The sequence below is a fragment of the Ovis canadensis genome, chromosome 10 (genome assembly GCF_042477335.2).
Source record: "Ovis canadensis isolate MfBH-ARS-UI-01 breed Bighorn chromosome 10, ARS-UI_OviCan_v2, whole genome shotgun sequence".
NCBI classification, from domain to species: Eukaryota; Metazoa; Chordata; class Mammalia; order Artiodactyla; family Bovidae; genus Ovis; species Ovis canadensis.
The window spans coordinates 90002962-90026491 of NC_091254.1; the positions used below are offsets into that span (position 1 = coordinate 90002962).

A 23530-nucleotide genomic window follows, 5' to 3' on the forward strand; every position below is an offset into this window, starting at 1 on the left:
CGGGTAGGAGAAGAAAAAGGTGCTAATTCAGATGTTATGAAACTGTGATAATGCTATTATTTAAGATACTTATTTGGGTATGTTTATACTTTGTAGTTTTATAAATAAGCCCAAGGGGCTCCTCCTGGTTGTCACCATCCTCCTTGCATCTCGGGTCCTGTCTGTCTCTTCCTATCCGAGTAAAAGTGACGCCGCTCTAATCCCTGCAAGTTTGGAACTAATGAACTGACTGCTGAGCCGCCGCCACGGAGCTTGGTCCCAAACTATACTGTACTTCACACTCGATTTATTCTCCAGATGGCGAGACTGTGCCGCCCCGCCGCGAGGGACCACCTCTTCCACTGGAGTGTAAAAGTGGACGGATGTTGTTTTCTTTGCAGATTTGATCATTCTGAGCTCAAAACTTGCGAGGATGATTAGTTATTAGCTCTAATGGGTGCCAAGTGAACCAACTGCATGCATATTTTCTCCTTTCATTTTGGAGTCTGCAGGTTTCGGGGATGATTGATTTATTCACTTTCTTACGTCAGCAGAGTGTGTCTCTCTTCCCCAGGTGATGAGAACCCGGTCTCTGAAATCATAGCACGCCTTGGTTCCCGGCCCAGACAGAGTCACATAATCTGGTGGCTTATGTATAAGGACAAGTTTATTAGCCCCTGGTCCACTGCACTGAGCAGCCCATGGCACGAAATATCGATTGCAATGTGGGAACTTTGGTAACATCACCTTTTAGACCCAGGGCCTGCGAACATTCTGACCTGTGCCAACTTGCTCTGTGACCTTTGCAGACCCTACCTCTGGAATCAGACCTACTCCAAACACACAATGCTAATTAAGTCTCTGCAAAAACCTAATGTAATTGTTGAGCAAGGCCTTAAATTCATTATTCCCTCTTTTCAGATTGTCAGGACTTAGAAGGACAAGTTTATCCTACATTGAGAAATGCTGGCCAAGGCTGTGCTGCAGTGTTCACACATTTAGAATGCAGCTCCTACTAAACCTTATTTTGGAAGACCTGTTTTGTTACCAGAATGTAAGACCCCCTCCACCCTTGCCCCCAGGCCCCCAGCCCTCCAAAAATTTCATTTCTTAGTGGCCTCTTTTTGCCTCCATTTCCTTTTCTTCCTTTCTCCAGGGACCACTTACCTCCCAGTAATCTCAGCAGATCATCCATATAGCCCTTTCGAGAAGGTGGTGTCTGCCAGGCCAAGATTTACTAATCCCCCTAATGAGATGGAACTTGGAAGGATGGTCAGGGCCAAACAGGAGAAAGAGAGGGAAAGAGGATGAAAGCGTAAAGGGAGTGAGGTGATGGAGATGAAAGAGCTGTAAGAAAGCCGGTAGCAAGAGGTAAGGTCTGTGTTGGAGAGAAAGGGAGAGAGAATAGCGAGGACAGAATTTCCTTCTTTTCACAACTGCTGGACTGTGGCTCTCTCTAGCTAAACACCCAGAGCTAAACCTAATTGTTCCTAGAAACTGCCTTCCTCTCACCCAACAGATGGCATGGGTGTGTTTGCTAGCACAGTAACATATTTCACCATTAAAATACCAAAAAGAAAAAAAAAATCCACATGCTTGTTGGTTGGTGTAAATTCAGGGAAGTTGTTGGATATTTTAGGATACATAGCAGAGGGATGCACACTTGGTTTATGTAAATTGTCACAAGCAACAGCCTGTTAATAAGGGTGTTGTGTGGCAAAATACCTCCAAAGCGAGCATCTTTTTTTGGAAAGGTATAGAATGATGAACTGGAAAGAGCTTGGTTTGAATTCTGAGCCAGAAAGCGGGGTGGGGGGGGGAGAGTTTAATAAAATGCTGAGTATTCACTGCTCATTATTATAGCATGAAAAGTACTAATCAGATTATGCCTAAAATTGAAATGGGGTACTTCATTTGCAGCCAATTTCACAAGGGCCGAATTTTACTAAGTAAACCAGAATGTGCTGAAACCATGGCAATCTGACTTTAGATAAAAATCACAGACAGGTTTAGAACATGAGCTTTGAACAAACAGTCCCCTTCAAATCCAAGTGAAACGACTGAACAGCTTAGAGGTCAGATTTTGTTTGACCCCAACATTAACGATTTAGGAAGGGGATGTTGCCGGGGATCTTACACGTGCAGATTAAACTGGGAGGATGGCAGTGATGATTCAGATTTGCACTTCATGTGATGTTTCTCCCTCTCTGATTCACTTCACTCAGTATGACACTCTCTAGGTCCATGTGAAATCTAAAAAGCAATGATACAAATGAACTTACAAAACAGAAAGAAACTCACAGACTTAGAGAATGAATTTATGGTTGCCGGAAGGAAGGAAAGGGGGAAGGGATAGTTAGGGAGTTTGGGATGGACATGTACACAGCGCTATATTTGAAATGAATCACCAATAGGGACCTGCTGTACAGCACAGGGAACTCTGCTCACTGTTATGTGGCAGCCTGGATGGGAGGGGAGTTTGCGGGAGAATGGATCAAACGTATACATACAGCTGAGTCCCTTTGCAATTCACCTGAAACTATCACAACAGTGTTTGTTAATCAGCTATAGCCTGATACAAAATAAAAAGTTAAAAAAAACAGTGATAAACAAATAAATGAAACGCACTACAGCCTAAACAATCTGGTTAGTTCCCTACCATTTTCCATTCACTCTGTCTCAGGAGACCCTTTCCACACCCAACCTGCCCTTGGAAAACCTGGAAGTTGAAATGTTTCTGAGCTGGAACCACCCTGAGTTCTACAGCTGCACCAGGCTTCATGGAGCATTAGCACATCTTGGGTTCTCTGAGGCCGTGGATCTAAATACACACAGGCATCGTTTCTCCTGACAGTCATGACATAGCCTGGGAACCATCCTAGTGAGTTGACTTCTGCTCTTCACCATCAGGGTTTTCTTATTCAGTGATTGTAGCAAGAGGGCACAGTAGAGCAAGTGGGAACATTCTGTCCCTGCAGAACAGCCCACAGCGTGGTGGAGCCCAGCCACCGCGGCTGCATCCTCCCCCACAGTAGCTAGTACGAGTTCTCGTCGTCTAAGCTTGGCCTAATTATTAGCAGTCAGAGCTCAGTAAATCAGGACTGCACGGAGCCATCTTAAACTGCTCCTTGGACTCTGCTTCCGAGCTGACAACCCTAAGCGTTTCCTCACACTGTTTAACTCAGACCACGTTTGGAGGTCTTCCCTGATTCCACCCAGTCTCAGACCTACATCCGTCTGGTTTAAATCTACTGTCCTGGCTGGTCTTCTTGATTGGACTTTGACTCAGTATTGGCTCAAATACTTGTTTTTTTCTCTCCACTTTGGTTTGTGATTTTCCTAGATAACTATGGCTGTTCAAATGGCCGTATATTGTTAAGACTTTTTTTTTTCCCCAAGCTACATTCATCAGCAGTGAGAAGCTTTAAAGTTTTATTAGTATCATAAAAACCCTTCTCAAATGAAACTACTTTTGATAAGTGTTCATTCTGACAATGAGAATTTGTTGAGGGCTGTTGGCAAGTGGGAGGAATTTGTTTTTGAAACTGAAATTGGCAGGAAGTAATGACCCCAAGTGCTTTCTTCCTCTTGATTTCAGCCCCGACGCCCTCAATGCACCCCTCTCTCCCCACCCCCTTCCCCACCTTCATCACCCCCAACTCAAAGTCAGTAAATAACATGTTTAATTTTGTACAGTTTTTCTGGGGACAATTCAAATACTGAAGCAGATTTTCAACCTTTCAGCTTTACTTAACTGTGGAGCAAAGCCTGTCAAATCAAAGGGGGAAAAAAAAATGTATTTGTCTCCCGTGTCATGAAGGGATTTCTTCTTGGTGATATTATTGCCTTCCATGTGAAGAAGTTGGAGCTTTTTTGTAGCGAGGAGTGTCATTTTCCTGTGAGCACCTTCCTAATTGAATGTTAAGATTCAACACAGTTGCAAAATAATTTTTAAGTGAATAAAAAGCATTAAGCCTGTAGATAGAGAAAAACAAAACCTTGTTTTTTCCCTAATGTGAATATGCTGGCAGTCAAGACTATCATTTGTCCATAAATTATCTAGTTTCTTGTATTTATTAAATAAGAAAATGCAGGTAGAGCACTTAGTATCATGCCTAGTGCTTAGTAAATGCTCAATAAATGTGACCTAGTAATTATTTTATCTTTCCAGTGGAAAAGTAATGCTAATGAGCAAGTGCCTGCGTACAGGCTCAGTCACTTCAGTCATGTCCAACTCTTGGGGACCCCATGGACCATAGCTCGCCAGGTTCCTCTGTTCATGGAATTTCCCCAGCAAGAATACTAGAGTAGGTTGCCATGCCTGCCTCCAGGGGATCTTCTTGACCTAGAGATCGAAGCTACCTCTCCTGCGTCTTCTGTTTTGCAGGCAGTTTCTTTACCGCTGAGCCGCCAGGGAAGCCCTAATGAGCAAGATGAGCCTACTGTTAAATATTTAGAGTTTCGCCAGCATGCATGACAATGGCTCTCATCTCTGCTATAGTCAACTTTAATAAAGTCTGGAAATCAATCACTTGCCCGTCATTTCAAACATCATTTACTTGGTGGCTATAGTAGGCACTGTAATGGTGCTCAGACTCTCAACCCACATGAGAATTTCATGGATGGTTTCCCCTCAATGGCACATAAGCTAAGGAGATACATTTTATCTACACTTATAGGATGAAGCTAGATTGAGAATAGTAAAAACTCTTGAAGACTTTGACCTGGGCCCTACTGAAAAGTGTGTGAGGATCAACTCGGTGTCCAGTGGTCTGGCCGAAGAAGACCTGGAGGCCATCCTGCAGTCTCAGGTCCTTCCTTCCAGCCTCATGCTCCCGAAGGTTGAAGGTCCTGAAGAAATACACTGGGTGAGTAGCTCATACACTTTGCTTTAATTAAAGACTGGGGAGCGGCTAAGAAGGAGTAGCAGAAAGGAAGGGTTTGGATGCTTCAGGTTTTGAAAATGCATACACAGAGCAGAGGAGAATGGAACCGAGAAAAAGGAACCAAAAAGACCATATCCTGCATCCAAGGAGAACCTGGCTTTGCCCTAAGTGTTCAACAGGAAACACTCTACACTTGAAATGATGCTTCTGCTGCCTGCACAGATATGTGGTTTAGACAGAACAGCTTCCTCTAGAGCAACCCTGGGAACCAGCTTACCTGGGACTAGAGACAGCTAGGCCCTACCCCTCCACCTGGAAGAGTAGAGATGTGCATGGCTCTTAGGCAGATTGATTTGAAGTCATCGTGGATGGCGAAAGCACATTAACTGCAAAGGAAAAAAATGAACCTAAAGGAGGAGAGGAAAAGGTCACTCCTTAGGGCAACTGGAGGAAGAGACAGGAAGCTTTTAACTAGTGGTTTTAATTAGCACAGATATTATTTCCTGAACAGTTCCCTAGTTCATCCTTTTTAAATTGCTGACAGGTGTGTTTGTTTCATGACAGAGTTTTCAGCCAATAAAACCCTGGCATGTCAAATTACCTAAGAAAACTTTGAAATGGGCCTAATTATACTGATTGTTTTCATTGTTAAAGCAGGACCTGGGTTGGGGGGTTGGGTGGGGCTAGACTTTATTTAGGGGTCACTGTGATGCTGCAGATCCCTGCTGAATATAGGGTGGTTCCATTGTGCCAGTCGCGGGCAGGGGCGGTGCCCATGGCACCCAGATGCTGGAGGCGTGGTAAGGGCCTGTGGACAGCTTTTTGATGCCATGTCCGAGGTGACCTCTAAGGTGGTGGCTACAACTGAGTCTTAGACATGACACCCAGACACAGCTCACCTTTTCAGCCCTCATAGCTGTGTCAGCTTTGTGCTTTCCAGTGCCGTGGCTGCCTGCCACACGTGGGTAGAAGCACTTGAAGTGTGGCCAGTCCAGACTGAGGTGTGCTGTAAATGTAAAATACACCCGGGACTTCGAAGACCTCACAGCACCCTCCCCACACACCCACCCCCCTGCAAAAAAGAGAATGTAAATCATCTCAATAATTTTTAATGTCGATGACATGTTGAAATGATAATATTTCAGATACACTGGGGTGAATAAACCTCTTATTAAAATGAAACTCACCTGTTTCATCCTTTTCTTTTAATGCAGCTACTGCAAAGTTTAGAATGACATACACAGCTGCCATTATTTTTCTGTTGGACAGTTCCATGTGGCGTCTTCTTGAAGACCTCCATTCAAGGGCCCCCGTTTACTTTCCAAACTAGAGTTCTCCTGGGCCAGGTCACCCCCCAGCAGCTGGGAGGTGCTGGTGAGAGGAGGTTCACATCCTCCAGGTCTGACTGATCCAGACGTGTCCTAGGTTGATTGAAATGGAATCTGAAGTCACTGTTCCCTTTTGGATTCTGAGTTAATGCCTATTTATCACTGTTATTACCCCTCATTTGAGAGGGGAGGGCTCACCCCGGCCTTCGGCCACAGCCTCTGTTCGCTGTTTTAAATCCCTGGCTTGTGAGGAAAGTACCGAAATCTAAATAGGATTTCTAGTTAACAGAAGTCTTTGGGGCTGTTTATTTTTTGCTCTCCGTTTGTATTTATGTGAAGCATAAAACCCAGAGCCTGATGCACAACTGAAAGATGGGCTTCCTTGTTTTCTTTTGTGTGAGAATCTCTTACTGGCCTTTTGTCGCTAGTGTGGGTTCTTGTTTGACTGGCACGGCTTATTGGACTATAACAAGCGTGACTCTGCCTCCTTTGTGGTGGGACAATTCTCCCACAAATCCCGAACGGGGTGCATTCTTCCAGCACACTATTGGGTGTGCACTGGAATTGAAAGAATTGCTGAGCCCGGCTACTTCATCTCCTCCCCAATCTCTTTGTGATCGTCCTCCTTCTTTCCCTCCCCCGACACAACCCCCCCCAGTCCCCTCCACCTCGCTGAAATGAACACTTTACCAGGCCGGAAACATTTAATCGTCTCCTTTTGAAAAAATTAATTGAAACTTCTCCACTAGTTACCTTTTGTGTTAGTACTTAATGCAATTTTTTAAGAAAGAAGGGGAGGAGGAGGAGGAGGATGGGCTAGAATATTTAATTTTTAAATGCCCCTCCTGGCTTAAAAACAAAAGGCATTAGAGAATTTTCTCACTAGGAACCAGGGAAGGGGTTGTAAAAGATTTACCCAGTTTTTTACGGGTTTTGTAGTTATAACTATTATCACCAAGAATGGGACAAGTGACGTTTCAAGGCTTGGTTTTGTTTTTAACAAGAAAAAAAATTTTCTTTTGGCCACACAGGTAATCCCAAAGCCACTAATATTTTATCACCCATTTTCTAGCTTCAATGTGACATAAATTATGTTTTCTTTCCATTTTCGTGGAATACTATATGTTTGTCCCCTGAAATTGTAGCCTTCGCTTCCTCCTTGCTATTTTGGTTGAGTTATTCCTTCCCTTGTAAAGTTGCTAAGGAGGTGATGATGATGGTGTCGAGGAAGGGAGGGGCAGTGGGTGCAACTGGGAATAATTCTTCATTACTGAAAGCTGTGATTTATTTTAGCCTAATTGTAAAGTTACTGCAAATTGCTCAAAAGCTTTTTAAAGATCCCAGTGATTAGATTTTTTTTGGTGGTTGTGGTGGGGAGGGACGCTGCATAGGCAAGGAGGGGGCAGCTAAAAGGGGAAATAACACCTCTAATCCTGCTTCTGGTAAATAGGCTGCCAGCTTTTAAAATGAGTTTCCTTTCTATTAGTCAGAATATTATGCTAAGCCTTAAGCATTAGTTTTTTTATGTTGCCATAGCAGCCCTGTTCCTGCAGGGCGGTGACCTGCGATGATTACAGTACAAAGCTTATAGGGTCTTGAAACCCCCTTTGAAGATGAAAAGTCTTTGATGGTTTATATTTATGCAAATCTCTTAGATATGATTTACCCAACTGAGACTGAATGGAGAGATGATTAAAATTCCCTTTTCCTTTGATTTCCATTAGTGGCTGAATATTCCTTAAATTTAAAATGGATATATATGTTTTTATCTTTATTTACAAAAATATCTTTATCGTACCTGTGTGTGTGTGTGTATGTGTGTGTTTTTATCTCCCCACATCTTATTAGATCTAGATGGACATAATAGATTTACAATTTAGAGTGTGGTGGGGTTTTTTTTTTCCCCCTTTGAAAGGGGTGGGGGGAGATCTGTGTGAGAGCTTTTGTATGTTTCCAGATGATAGATTTTGGAATTTGGGCTACCCCACTGACAGCACAGAGCTAGCTGTGAACTGGTCTCATGGAAAAAATTGGCGAGCTTTGGTCTTCAAAGAATTAAACTTCCTTTTTAAGGTCTTCCTAGGTAAGCTAAAAAATTATGGAGAAAAACCTCGGAACAAAGGGTAATGTCGCTATAATGAATAATATGGATTCCACGTAGAAGGCTGCTGAACAGTCACATTGATGTCCTTCTGGGTCGGAAACGAAACCAGAATGGCAGGTAGAGCGAGCCTTCATTGTTTTAGGGGCCTGCCACTTGCACTGAACGAAATGGAGGCGAGGGGTCTTAAGTAAATATGTTTTCAAGGAAAGTATTTAAACTCAAGAATCTCTCCTTCTGTCTCTAACTCCTAGGCCTCAAATTGTTCCTTCAGGAAAAAAAAAAATGATACTGTTTGGGGTTTTACTATTTCATTTGGTGGAAACTTTATTACCTTTTTTCCTTAGTCTTTCCTCTGTTTTTTTCTTCTTTAAAATTCTTTTATGTATTACCTCCTCAGGTCAAAGACTTAAATACTACTTCTATTCTAGAGTTCAATGATTGTACATTTTTGCCCCCACTAGTCACCTAAGACTCTTTTTATTTTAGTTTACAGACAAATTTTCATTCTACTTAAAAGACCGAAAACTTGAACAACCTATGAATTTAATCCCTTTTGTGGAAACTGCAATGGGTTTGCTCAATTTTAAGGTAAGAAATCCATAATGTGGCTAATAAGTCAGTATTTTATTTATCACCTGAAAAGAACTTTGGTTTTCAGTCTTGACATCTGCTTAAAATATTTTTCTAGAAAGATTTATAAAGCACAGTAAACCTTGAGCACCATGTGTTATCCGTAACAACCAAAAACCAGGTTGTGAGCATCTTAGAAAACAAAGAAACTGGCTAAGTAGCAAGAAAAAACTTCCTAGTCCTAAATATTTAAATGAAACATTTATATATCCCTGGCATTAATTTTAATTAATCACTGTAAATTTTTGCTGTGAATTATTTCATTTATAGAGTAAGTGTACATGAACATATGTCACCCTTATGAATTAACTTTCAATTATTCTTTTGTGACAATTGCCATCTACTGGGAAATTTTCAGGCCTGTTTGTAGCAACATTAACTATAATGTCTAACAGCCGAGATTACTGTTTTTGAGTTAGTGTACATACTAATTTGTTCTGTTATTTTAACTTGCCACATTAGAACGTAAAATACTTCCTAATGTACATACAAGCTTTTTCACCATTGTATGATCGCATTGAACTTATGTGCCTTAACAAATTCATAGCCAGCTTGTTTCTTCCTGTTGATCAGTGGCCATCTAAGTTGTTATCCAAAATATGCTTCATTCACATTCCATCTGACCTGTAAACATCACTGTAGCACCCCATCTCAGAGGGCAGGAGAGGGGAAATACCTAAAAACAAAAAGAGAAAGTCCAGCTGTACTGGGGAGGTAATATGCGAACCAGTGCTCGGAGAGGAAGCTTGGAGACCTGCTGGCCCGTGCAGGAGGGGCAGAGTGCAGACGCTTGGGGAGCTGCATCAGCACGTTTACACCAGGAACCACAAGTTCTTCCAGCCTGCCCTAGAATTCTGAGAATATAATCGATGCATATTTCCTAGACGCAGCTAGATTCATACAGTGATTTCATTTGAAGCACTGACTTGCCATTTTATTTATAATATACTTAGAAGCGCTCACAGCCCCTGAAATTGATCAACAGTGTTCTCACCCGTTCCTCATGTCTTCCCCACCCACATATATTAGCATGCTGACTCTCCACCTTGCCAGAGTCATAGTTGTGTCTAAGATGACCGCTATTCATCTTTATTTTCACCAAGAAATGTCCATGCTTATTAATACATCTTGGATGACTTATTGCGTTTTTATTTTCTCTTCTGGAGTTGTAGAGTTCTGTATTGTTTGTTTTTAATCCTGAGACCATTTACTGAGAAATCTTGATCCCAGTGCAAATAATCCAATTAGTTTGATTTTTAAATTCTTTCCTTTTCTCCTGCGCCTTTATGTTCATGGAAGGTCTCCTAAAGCAGGAACAAATTTTGGAAGAAACAGAAGTAACTTCTAGTACCATCAAAATGAGTGAACTTGAAAGTTTCTCTAAAGATTGGATGAACTAAAATGTGAACATTATATCAATATTAATAACATATTTACAACTATATTAATATAATCCATTAAGCAAAGCAAATATATGCAACATAACTTACATTGGACAATATTAAGTACTTTTGAAAGGGGTGAATTGGGGCTGCATTTTCGGGATAGCTTTCAGCCAAACGGTGTTAGGAGTTGCATCTTTCTGTTTCTGAAATATACCATGCTGCTTCTCTCTAATGTGTGTGTGTATGGTTCTGTTCTGTTCTTTTACAGGCAGTGTGTGAAGAAGCAGTAAAGAACGGGCCTCAAGTGGGTCTTTTTCTAGATGCTGTAGTTTTTGGAGGAGAAGACTTTCGAGCCAGCATAGGTGTCAAAGACATGTTTCTCCTCTCATTCCTGCTGTGTTTATGTGTATATATTTTCCCTTTGCCCCTTCAAGAATGGGCATTTACATGGCAACATCAATTTGCCAACCATGCCCATGGGCAACACTTCCGGATAATTTAGGGCACCTCATAGCTGTCCTGCTTCCAGAACCCTACATCAACACTTCCATTCATTTATAAAATAACTAATAAAAAGCTTGTCGTAGCCTCAGATGTGTTCAGGTCTATATGACGTCTACTTATTTTTCATAACAAGTACATTATGTGAACAACTTCTCTGTTGTTTAAACACGCTGTTTTCCCATTAGTCTGAGGGCTGTCTAGACTTGTAACACAAATTTAAGGCAATTTCACATTGCTTTAATGAATCATTTTCTACACTGAATGTAGTATGTAAATATTTAACGTAGATCTCAAATCCACCCTAAAATATATTTCTGAGCTCCTTTATTATAAAATATTTATTGAGATAGTATGCTGGTTTTCACTGATCTTCCTCCTCCCCGGGCACACTGTCTTTGGTCTGGGTAGATGTATCACTAGAGGCTGTGAGTGTGTCTAGAAAAGGGGCCTCAGCCACATAGCATTTTCAAAACCCCAGTCCCAGTGACCTGAAAACTGGAGCATTCCCTAAGCAGTGTCATGGTCCAAATATAAACAGTGACACTTCGTCCCCCTTCCTGGGGGGAAAGAAAGGAACTTATTTTAATACCACTCTTTCCAGGAGACTTTTGTGTATACAACAGCTCAGTGGACACTTTCTGCCTCCCTCAAAACCAGTGTCCTTTCGTTTCCCCCAGTTCCCCATCCACACCCCAAAGCTGCTGTGTTTGGCTCAGAATCTCGGTTATGACACAGCATTGCAGCTACAGTACCCGAATTCTGTGCTCAGCGAAGGGAGTTAACTATTTCCACGCACAGCTATTTGGCCACCTTGTATAGTGCTAACTTTGGAGTGACACTTTCTTTTTTTTTTTTGGAGTGACACTTTCTGAGCAATGGCAAGAAGGAAAAGAATACACCAGGAGTCCTTTGTGACCTATTGAGTCATTTGTGTCTAGTTTGCGAGATAGGGGAGGGGCCTTCTCTTAATGCATGTGCAAGTAATTACTTGAAAAGAGCTTTGCATGATAAAGAGACACAAGTGAGAGTTAACTCTGCCTACGCAGATCCCTCTCTTCTTTTTTATTTGCATCATCCTTTCCCTAGCGTGAAATCCCCAGGTAGACACAGAAGTCTTTACACACTTGAGTTTTTGTAATATTAGGTCAAGGTCCAGTTTCCAAAGTTAACATCTGCTTTCTCTGTCAACACTTCAGGTGCAACAAGTAGCAAGGAAACCCAAGATATCCTCTACGCTCGACAAAAGATTATTGTTGTAGCAAAGGCCTTCGGTCTACAGGCCATAGATCTGGTGTACATCGACTTCCGGGATGAAGAGGGGCTCCTCAGGCAGTCGAGAGAAGGAGCTGCAATGGGATTTACTGGTACGATTCTTGATAATACCCTAAAAAGCAGTATCTAGATTATGCAAACTTTCCAGAAAAATAGAAATGTAACTAGGAACTAGGTGTATTTAATGTAGCCAGGTGACTCATATACTTATCCCACTGTTTGAAACATGAAAAAGTTATCCAGAACAAGAACCTGCCAGACAAAGGGTAATATCTGTCTTTAGCTCTGCAAGTCAAAAAACAAAGCACTCATTTTAGTTTCTCCTGATAATACCTACCAGTTTTTTCTGTCCTCTTAATAATAATTCTTCTGCAGTTTTTGCTGATGTGAGGGGAAGAGCAAGGCCATTATAAGCAGTGTTTCTGAGTGAACTGCCTTAAGAATTTGAGTTGATGGGTAGGAAACAAAATGTACTCAAATATCCAAAATACTAATTTATTTCTGAAAAACATCTAGTGATATTTTCTTTGTTTGTTTTTTTTTTAAACTAATAACCAGCTTTTTATTTTTCTGCCACTTCAAGTCCCTCCTTTCCCTTCCACCACCCAGTGAGCGTCTGTGCACCGGGTGACACCTACGGGCGTTGGCTGGCATTAAGATCAGCGGGTCCTTGAAATCCGGTCCCGGAGCGCAGGCAGATAGATATCTGTTGATTGGTGTGCCCAGTCACTCATACCCAGGAGCCCAGGGAGGAACCGAAAATTGTATTTTTGCAATAAGAATCTATTTTTTTAAAAACCACAATAGGATTCTATACACAAACATGTCTGCAGTTGCACACACACACACACACACACACACAACTGTGGGTAAAAAGCACCATAATCTCTTTTATTATTATTTGTTCTTCTGCTGCAAGTTCTAAGAATATTGTGATCAGAAATGCACCCCCCAAAATAAGAGAGACAAGCATCCATGCTACTATTTTTGTAAATGTTTTCAAAATGTGTTTGCATAGAGGTGACTGAAACATTTCATAAAATGACCTTCAATATAAAAGATACCTTAATGGATGATAATTTAACGCAAAGTAAAATGGAAAGACTGAAGAAACAATGTTAGTGTTATAGGAGAATTAAATAAAGCCCTGACCTTTGCATTTGTGTTTTTATTTATTTTTTTAGGGTTTCAGGGGGACTTTTTATTTAAAAGAGCATCATTATTTGCTTTAACTGTGGCAGTAGGCGTAATGCCAACACTCTGCATTTGACAGAGTGCATAATATAGGCAAGGTGCCTGACCAGAGATCTTTCAGTCTAAATAAAACAAATATTATGTGTTGGTGTTTTTAACACAAAGAGTTAAAAATGTGATTCCCCCAAATCTGCTAAATGAATAAGATGTGTTATAGAGAATTTCTCAATCATCTGAACTATTAATAAATGAATTGCCCCTACATTTAATAGTGACCCAGAAGAAAAGAGTTCCTGGCATTGATTGTCCTTGTCTCTGTACCTGTGACACCTGCCTCTTTCCAATGACCTCTTAGGATGTGACCCAAATGGAAAAGTTGGAGAAAGACTCCATGAAATCTGTCTAATAGACCCTGATGTTGTTGGTCTAAACTATGTGGCACTGGCTGCCAAGCAGCCAGATGTTACTCTGAAATGGGCACTAATACAATTTAAAAAAAAAAAAAAAAGAAAGCACCGAATTGATGGGGCCTCTCTGATCATCACTCAGGATAACCTGGGTGTCCTCTGCTTCCTCTAGGGTAAGTGTTTGCTCCAGAACTTGTAAGAGAGTTTGCGAGTTTCTCCAAGAGAGAGGACTGAATTGAATTGGTCCCTAATTCGATCGTAGCAGACAAGTTATTTCAAATCAGATTTAAATTTCCAGACTGTGCCCAACTCAGTGTGAGGAGCTTACAGACTTGGCACCATTGTTTCTCAACAACAGGGAGTATTAAATCACACACAAAAAAATGGAAGTAGAAGGGAGGGGGCGATAGGGAGGGTACAGTGCCCATTATACATTCAAGGGAATAAGTCAGGGAAGTAGGAAGCTAAACTTCAGAGCCATCTTGCAATTTTTAGAAAGAAAGGTCTTTCTTGTCCCAGCGTTATTTCTATACACCAATAAAAGGTGATTGGTCTGATAGTAAGATAGGAGATTATTGGTAATATTTTAAAACAACGAATGCTTTTTTAATGAGCATTTTACACCACTCATGATCTGTTTGTCCTAATTATTTGTCATGTATTTGCCATACTTTGAGCTTTGCACAAAAAGGGAGAAAAGGAAAGAAGGAAGAAAAGGGGATGGAAGGAGGGAGGGCAGGAAAAGAGAACTGCGTACCCTATTTGAAGCAAAAGACTGAAAGTTTTAAAATTCAATGAAGTATTGTGTTATCTATAACACTGATAAGGATCTATGCTATAAGAATTTTCCAGGCTTTAAAAAATTAGATTTTTTTTAATGAGTTGTCCTTTTGTGACACGTAACCATGCCTCAGACAGCAGGTTACAGTTTCTCTTCTGTAATCATTGTTTCACAGGGCCACAATCCATGTAGATTGATTTTAAATCAATGCATTAGTTATATAAATGACTATTAACTTTAGGAATTATTTTTATAAAAAGAATCCAAAAATAAATCTTGGAATAAAGCTTTAACAGCTGACTTAGGCATCACAGTTATTCCAGTACTACATGCTGAGAAGAAAGATTATAAATATGAAGCACTATGGGTTTTCTTCTTTTTTGCAGTCTTTTGTAGAAGACAAAAATGACACCATCATACAGTTACCTAAAAGACTTGACAGGTATTGATTTAAAGCACGATATATCAAGTGGTACTGTAAAAAGGATTTCATGGTCATAAATTTTAATGTCTTCCAATTTTGCACCCTCTCAGTAACTTGTCAATAACAACTCTTCTGTATAAAATATTTGCTTCACTCCCACATGGCATTAAAGTCTGCCATTCAGTTGTTGGGATATAGAAGATCAATGAAAGATAACTTCACATATGGAGGTTCATAAATTTCTAAAACTTAACACATACCTTAAAATTTAGCCTCATTACCAAAATATGGCTACTTGAAAGCCTCCATTAGTTTCACAGCATTGTAAATAGTTTAAGTTTTGCTTCTCAATTTATGGTATCTGTACCAAGAAGTTCCCATGAAATCTGGCTTTTTACCCAACAGTGTAAGTTGTGTACATAAATTATAAAATTCAGGACCAACAATTAGTACACAATGACGACCAGACTGACATCCTTTATTGATCACATTGTAACAACTATTAGATTACTTAAATATGATTTCAGTATCTGATATTGAAAAAACTCGTTTGTCATCACTGATGTTATTTGTTCCCAGAAATTTATGTAGGATTTTAATGTTTTATTAGTATGCTTTCAGATAAGAATGAAACAACAATGTGAGGATGTTTTAATTAAGCCACTCTGAAGACAAGATATTGTTATATTTATTCACTTAAACTCTTTTTCATGAAATGCTAAAAAATTTTTTTCTTAGAAACTTTGTTCTTTTTCTTATTCGACAGAATAATGACCGTAACAGGAATGGACTTTTATAAAACATCAAGGATATAATTTGTACTTAAAACAGCTATTTCAAAAGCAAAGCAAATTGATATGCCAGCAAGTATACTTGGCAGAGTAAATTATCATTAAGCATACATTCATTTTTAAAGAAACAAATATGTCTATAATTTTATCATATAATAAAATATAATCTCATCATTATTACATTAAATTATGTTGTACTTTATTAATGACCTGATTAGATTTCATTCTTCCCTGATTATTAAATTGTTTTTTTTCAATGACTGCATGATTTCATAGAATCCTGTGACTCTTATGTAATATTTTTATTTAAGGTTCTTAAAGTTTTTTTTAAGCTATTGCTGTAGAAATAAGATTTCTTCTGCAGTGTCTAATAATCTGTATAAAGGAGAAATATCCAATCTTCATTCCATAAGCAGAAAGGGAAAATCTGGGGCTTTTTTTTTGTTGTTAGAAAAACTTTTTATTTATTTATTTAAACATTTAAAAATGTGGTAATCTAGAGACCCTCAGTGTTCAACTCTGCTTTCTTTTTTACTATATTGGATAAAATTTTTTAATTGAAATCCAATTTTCTATTAGTGGTTAGACAAGATGCACCATATTCATCTGAAAGAACGAAAATTAAACGTATTATTGTAAGACACCATTTGATATTAATGTAGTTATAACACCTGCTTCCGTAAGCTCTAAGAAAACCGACAGGCCGCTTTTAAAAGAAATCATGGAAGGTGGAATAATGGTACAGAAAAAGCCAAAGACAACTTACAGAATTGGAAAGAATTAACACGTAATTTTTTCTACTTTAATTCAAAATAATTGTTCTAATTTGCAGACATTATCCTTTAAAGTTCCAGCTAAAGCAGTCAATCAGTGAGCTGCCTGGTCAATCCACCTGTAACTAAAAATGGGAGATTTTCTGCACTAAGGTGACATTTCTATAGCATCCAAAACACAATTACTGCCTTTGTTGTATTTGTTCTTCTGTGGTGTTCTGGAAAGGCCTGCCTGATTGTGGTCATTTTCTTTTTAAAAAGTTCTGAACAGAATGAGTTATTTTACATACAGTCTGTAAGGCAGGCATTCGGGAGCCTGGCGCGGCTGAGACATTTTGTTTGAACATCTGTTTGTTGTTTTGTGCTTCCGGTGTTATTAATCTTCTCGTAGGTAAGCAGGTGATACACCCGAACCAAATTGCGGTGGTCCAGGAGCAGTTTTCTCCTTCTGCTGAAAAAATTAAGTGGGCTGAAGAACTGATTGCTGCTTTTAAAGAACATCAACAATTAGGAAAGGTAAACGTGTTAAAATGTCCCGAAACGGTGGGTGAAACTCATGTTTAAAATACTGTGGAGAAGAATGAAAAAATATATATTGTTTGCGTGGTTCTAAAAAAACTCCTATCTGGGGGAGGAGGATTTGTGTGGGCTTAGACGGGGACATCATTCATCAGTGAGAAATTCATTTAAGGTAAATTTGTTGCTCGTTCCTAAATATTTCACTCACTGGCTCCCAAGTTTCCCATTTTATTCTTTTCATAAACTTATACTGGCAGCCTTTGAGAAAATAGAAGTCTGTTTAGTTTTACTCTACAGACCCCAATGCGGCATTCATATGAAAATAATTTTAGATCAAAATGAGAGCAAGTTGTAATGAAATAAACACAGTTTGATCAAATGATTCTTGGGGAGAGAAGAAATAAATTTCAAGTTATTTTAATTGGGGGGGGGGAGTACAAAAATCTCCTCCGGTTTAGTCATTAAGAGTGGGAGGTTGTCTGTGTGTTAGTACCAATTTCTGGACCTGAGATTTGGATCGAATGGAAAGCAAATTAACACTGGAGTACGGTTGTTCGTAATTTAGTGCATCACTGAGCCTCGCGTTTCCTGCTCTGTGGGTTTCTGCTGTGTAAATATTGCAGTGGTGATGCACAATCTGTCTCCACTTTGTGCCAGTAACACTTAAATGAGGTGTCGCCCGAAGGAAGATTTTATGCTAGTTGCAGCATCGTCAGTTAATTATCTTAAAGGTTATTTGCAATAATACCGTTTGCCTCTTTTTAAGGGGATGGGAGGAAAGTTGCCTTTATAAATCCATCCTAGAGGTTATATCTAAACTCGGCCTTGTTACTTAAAGAGTGAAGTTTTGATGCCTAGGATGCAAAACTACTCAGGGGAGAAAGAGTGTTGAAACATTATAAAGTTTCTAAATGTTAAACAGTAACCCCCGCCCACCAAAAAAAAAGAACAAAGTTGGTTTTCAGTGGTGAACCTGTGATATCAATGTGAAACGTGTGGCTTATACTTTTCATTGGAGTAAAAACACCTAAAAATCCCAAGATTTTCAAAACTAGGTAACAATATTAAATGGGTCACTCCCTCTCTCTCATTACCTGCCTTCAATCCCAACCGTGCACGCATGCTTGCCCTCACATACTTGTAGGCTCCTCTGTGCACAAACTTGCACTTAAAATCAAAAGGCAGAAAATGTGACACTAGGAACATCCAAATCAGGGCTTATACCAATTTCAGGATAAATAGCAACCTTTCGTTTGAAATCAATAATAACCATTAAAAAAATGCAGTTCATAAAAATATTTTTTCTGTGTCTTGACCCCCCCAATTCAGTTCCTCCATGAATAAATATATTTATCTAGAGAGAAGAGCCATGTACTTTTACATTTATGTATGCAAAATAACTCCATTCACTGCCCTCTCCTGCCTGCTTACCTGTGCACACACTGACTAAATGTTCTCTACCTCAGTGTGTACCTTATTCCAGCTAAGGATATGCACCTGATTAAGTACTTCCTCCTGACATAAACTGAGGCAGGATGGGCACCATCAAAACACAGACCAAGTAGACTTCCATTCTGGGCCAACAATGCCTCCCTTAACTGTCTACACTGGGTTTCCCATTGAATAAAATCAAAGGATGCCACTGGTATTATAAGCAGCTAGTGGTGTGGGAGAGGCTTCCCTAAGTTTCAGTAGCCAGCAAACAAAATTCAAACTAGAGATACACTCTTTTACTGGCATTTAAGTTCTTGAATGAAGGAAAAAGCAACACTTTTCCATTGTATCATGAAAGTGCCGTTCCCAGGGAAAATTGCCCTAAAGTGTCCTTGCCTTTTGATGATGGCAACTTACGTGTTAAATTATGAACTGTTGGGGGTTTTTTTGTTTTTGTTTTTAAATAAGAAATGCCCTCTTGTTGAGGCATAAGCTTTCACAACATTGTGGTAGCACAGCCTTTCTTAACACAGAACCATAGAAATTAGAGCAGAAGGGAGATTTACTATTAGGTCATTTCTTCCCTGCCCCATTCGTGTAGGTTTGTTTCCTACAGCAAATTCTCCTGGTGCTTTGTCCAGCAAGGTTTAAATGACTCAAGTAATGGGGCTTCCAGTGGGGACATATGGTTATTTTATCCAGTTCGCATGTTTCTTTCGCTTTGCCTATAAATTGACTGGTCACAAAAATTGGGTCTGCCAGGTAGGTGACTCTGGGTCTTGAGGGGTCTTGGGGTTTAAATAATGTAGGTTCTGTTTGTAAAGATTTAGTATAAATAGGTCGCTCAGTTGTATAAACTACTGCTTCCAAAAAACATCTAATCTGTTTTATTTCAAATGTGACCCACTGATGAAAACATAAACCCTCGGATATTTTGTCCAAAGCACAGGTGACTCAACGAATGGGAAGCTGATGGTTTGTGTCCTAGGGAGATACTTAAAATTTCTAAAAGATGTTTTTTTTCACCCTTTGATGAAAATTTCATTCAAGTAATGCTTTCAAGTAGAAATGACCCAAGAAGGCAAAATTATGTATCGTTGCTTTTCTCTACTTCCTGCTCCTATCTTAAACTATACTTTGCCCTAAGACGAAAGGTATAGCTTAAGTTCACCATTAGTGCTGAGTCATTTGGATTTTCTATAGTAGTAATAATAATAATATTATTAGGAAATTAAAGTTCTACCTTTTTTTCCTCTCCCCTCCAAATAACAAATTTCATGAGAATACTTAGGTCCAAAGTAGATAAATTATTGGGGTTTATCTTTAGTATCATGGGAAATTTTTTAGTTTTTTATTAATTGAAAGTTCTAAGGAAATAAAGTTTGATACCCTTCATCCTAGTGTTGGATAAAAAATACTTTACATTAAAAATAATTTTTAAATAATAAAAAATAATAATCTGCTCATATAATCGGTCACTGTAGGGCAGGTAATGATACTTATGACTGCTTTGTTTAAGGAAACTATTTTCAAGCTAACAAAATTTGTCTGGCATAGTAACAGCTCCCAGCATAAGAATTAGGACTGTAGATTAATATTAGGGACTCATTAAAATCGGTTGGAAGTAATTTAAACATTCCACATACTCTATGCTCCTGTTTTAATTCCCATAAGCTAAAATATTTCTGCTTCAGCTGACATCAGTTCTGAGGTATATATCCACACTATTAATCTAACTTGAGTCTTTCTTCTATCCTTCTAGAAAAATACATTTTGAGATACAATCTGCATGTCATTAATTATGTTAGCCTCAAATTATTTGGTGAAATATTTTAGCCAGGATAAATCACTCCCATGTGATTTGTCTTAAATTTATATTTTCTTAAAAGTTTACATCATTTTGATGTCATTTTTCATAATAATGATTTCAGTATTTGAAAATTCTCCATTTAGAACTGAATTTAGTATTGTTTAGGATATGATTTTAGCAGTTCTTTTGTTATTAACTAAGAATTATGTATAGTATGAAAATTGGATAATTGAAACATCTCAAACACATAATTAGTTAATATTAATAGAAACCTTAATTTATATATAAACACATATACATATTTGTACTAAATATACATTCATATATGTATGATACTGTGTATTTTTTCATGTCTATATTCTAAACACAGTGTTAATTTCATCACTTCTTGGGCAAAAATGACAGCTAAAGGAAATAGTCAATTGCTCTTTTAAAATGATGGATAATGTCAGAAAATTCTAATTTAAGAATTTACCATTTCTTTCCAAATAGAGGCTCTTACAGAAAAATATGAAAGTATAGCAGAAGATATTAAGAATAGCAACATGTATTAGGTGAGATCGATTTTTAAAGGTACTTTGCTAGAATATTCATATTTCTGCAGTGTCTGGCTGCCAATATGACTTTGCTACATTTTCAGTGTTCTAAGCAGTCTGTTTTATTCATATGAAATCTTTAAATGCTTTGTTTGGTTTTTGGAAAGATTTTGTGTAAATTTTTTAGTATTTTTTCTTCATTTGCAAGCTGGCTAAAAACCAAGGAAGGAAAAGTGTCTACCTTTAAAATCTAGGTTCCTTTAGTAATTATAAAGGTCAAAAACAAGGTCACTAGCTGACATAACAACTATAAACAATACATGTGACTGAAACATTCTAACTTCACTCCGGAGAAAGCAATAATTCAGATTAATAGGTTTATATTAATAAGCAAATTCTCTACAGGAATATAAATGGGAACTTATATCTTAATAAAGAAAGAAAAAAGAAAGAGGTTTTTTTCCTCATGTAAATCTTTTGATCTAGAAAAATCCAAAGAATAATACCCCCTCCCTAATACTGAAAGAAAGTTATTTTCATAGGTATCTGATTGTGGCTCACACACCTTTCATTTGTGTTTCCAAATGCAGGGCTTTACAAAAGAAATACTGTTTGGTCCAGATGGCCTTCTAGAAGGCTCCCTGAGAGAACTCAGAAGACTCTCTAGCCAAAAATATTGTTTCCGCTTATTCAAGTGCCAGAAATCCCACTGCCACTCTTTCACGCAGATCAAATAAACCATCCAAAGATTTGGTTGTTGTCTTTGTCAAAGGAAAGAGTTGATTCCACTAATAGACAGCAGTGTGCCCTCCTACACTAATGCACCCCACCACCCACAGCCTTGCCCCATTTATTTGTAAGCAGAAACATTCAAAATCAGAACCGAGTGATTGCCAGTGAAAATGAGAGAGGAAAGGACATCACTCTTCTTTTGAGATGCTTAGTTGTTGCATTTCTCCATTTATTTCCTTGTTAATGAAAATCTTTAGAACTATATGCCATACTTTGGACTTTTAAAAAGTCAAATTCTTAGAAAGTTGAGTCTGCCTACAATGACTTTAAGGTTGATCTGATTAACAACAAATTGCATTTAAATCAAGGCAATACAGTTTTACTGCTGATCATATCCTTGTTTCACACAGGTTTAGTGGCAAGTGGCTGGCTTAGTTTTAGAGGATAAGAGATTTTGTATGTAGGTTAAATCTGATGATTTTTCAAGTTGTTTCATCCTTAATTTATAACACATTCCTAAAGATATTTTAATCAAAATACTTCTCTTCTGGCTTATATTTTTCAGGATTTTTTTTTTCCTTGCTTAATTTCAATTGAAAACAATGTAATTCTGTTGGATGAAATCTCAGAAAATCTTCTAGTTAAATCCTTTTAGTTTACAACTTAAAAAATACACAGAGAGCCAACAAGGGTTTGGAAGTTACCCAAGGTCACTCACACCCAAGGTGGTGATCCAGCCCTTACCAGAATTCGGGGCTCACTTTGTCACTAAAGATATGAGCAGAATTAACTTAAATCTGGTTTCAATTTGGTCACAATGAATCTGCACGCTAATGACCAAAACTAGATAGAGCTTTAAAAAGCATTCACTCAAAAACAAAATGTGAATTTGATTAGTTCAGATTAGAATCTTTTTCTTCGTCATATGCTCCTTTTTTTTTTCCCCCCCCGCATGAACAGTAAGTGATGAGAAAGGAAAGAGCGCTGAAAATCCATGTAACTTCCCAGCTATTATTCCCCACGTGGCTCCCTCCTTCTCAATTCTGTCTTGGCCTTGTCCACCTGCCCTGCCCTAGAAAGACATCTTGGCTCTGATCACTGCAAACCTCATTCTGTTTTATTAGTCATTCGATCTCCTAAGCTAGGTTGGAAACTCTCAGAGCTAGACTGGGGCCTTTGGTAAAGAGGCCCTGTCTGACCCCGAGCTGGGTTTCATCTCACTCAAAGGACGAGTTCCCAAAGTCCTGTTCTCAGTTACACCTGTGGTTGCAGAAATACACCATGCCTTTCAGCTCCTTTAAGAGCAAGAACCAAGCAAGGGCCATGAAAGTGTGGCTTCACTCTGGGACATCTTTCTCTCTCATTCCCTCTTACGGGACTTCTCCCTCTCAGGATGTGTGAGTCTGCGTGTGTTTCCGTGTATGTCCTTCCTCTGCCTCCCCTGCTCCCTTTCCGTGGACTCTTTTTGGTTTTCTCTTTTTCTGTATCTCTCTCTCCCTTCCTTTCTTGCCACGTCATCTCCACCACCCCACCGCTGTCCCCTGCCTTCTCTCCTTCTGCTGATTATACTAGAGAGGTTCCGAGCATTCCTTTGATATTTTGTGGTGCTTATTAAAGAATCCTTTAATTCTTTTTAATATTAAAAGCAGGCAAATGGAGCTTTTATTTTACTAAAAAATAGAAAGCAAGAGTTTCTAGAATTCTCTTATTTTTTTTCAAGTTAGTGGACCTCAATGAAAAAAAAAAAGTGGGGGCATATCTTACCACTAACCCAGAGAGTAAAGAATTTTCCCTATTGTACATCCTCCTGCAGCATCTTAGAAATCAGTACACGATACACATTTAGTAAATACTATTTAGCTAGCTGGTTTCTAAATTTCTGACAGTGCTAAAAAGAAAGTATTCGTTGTACTTTTTAACAATATATATGATACTGACATTTTTCCCCTTCTAGAAAAATTGAAAGAAAAAATTTTCACTATTTCATCAATTATTATTCATCATTTATATTTTAGTAAATGGTTTAAAATTTAAAGTGCCT

The 23530-nt window shown here is 38.7% G+C and overlaps 1 protein-coding gene across 9 annotated transcripts in view; it reads left to right on the plus strand.

Annotated features, from left to right (window-relative positions):
- The window catches only part of CLYBL (citramalyl-CoA lyase), a 253550-nt gene that overhangs the window by 187453 nt on the left and 42567 nt on the right, over nt 1-23530 (plus strand). For 8 of the 9 annotated variants that reach the window (XR_011259517.1, XR_011259518.1, XR_011259519.1 and 5 more), the window contains exons 3-7: nt 4659-4847; nt 8784-8885; nt 10581-10674; nt 12013-12180; nt 16850-16974. Coding sequence is in view for 5 of the 9 variants with exons in the window: in XM_069601954.1 (XP_069458055.1) it covers nt 4659-4847; nt 8784-8885; nt 10581-10674; nt 12013-12180; nt 16850-16974 (678 nt within the window). In the remaining 4 variants the exon portion in view is untranslated. Of the gene's footprint in view, nt 1-4658; nt 4848-8783; nt 8886-10580; nt 10675-12012; nt 12181-16849; nt 16975-21347; nt 21509-23530 lie in introns of those variants that run through there. The other variant, XM_069601952.1, reaches the window with a different exon arrangement.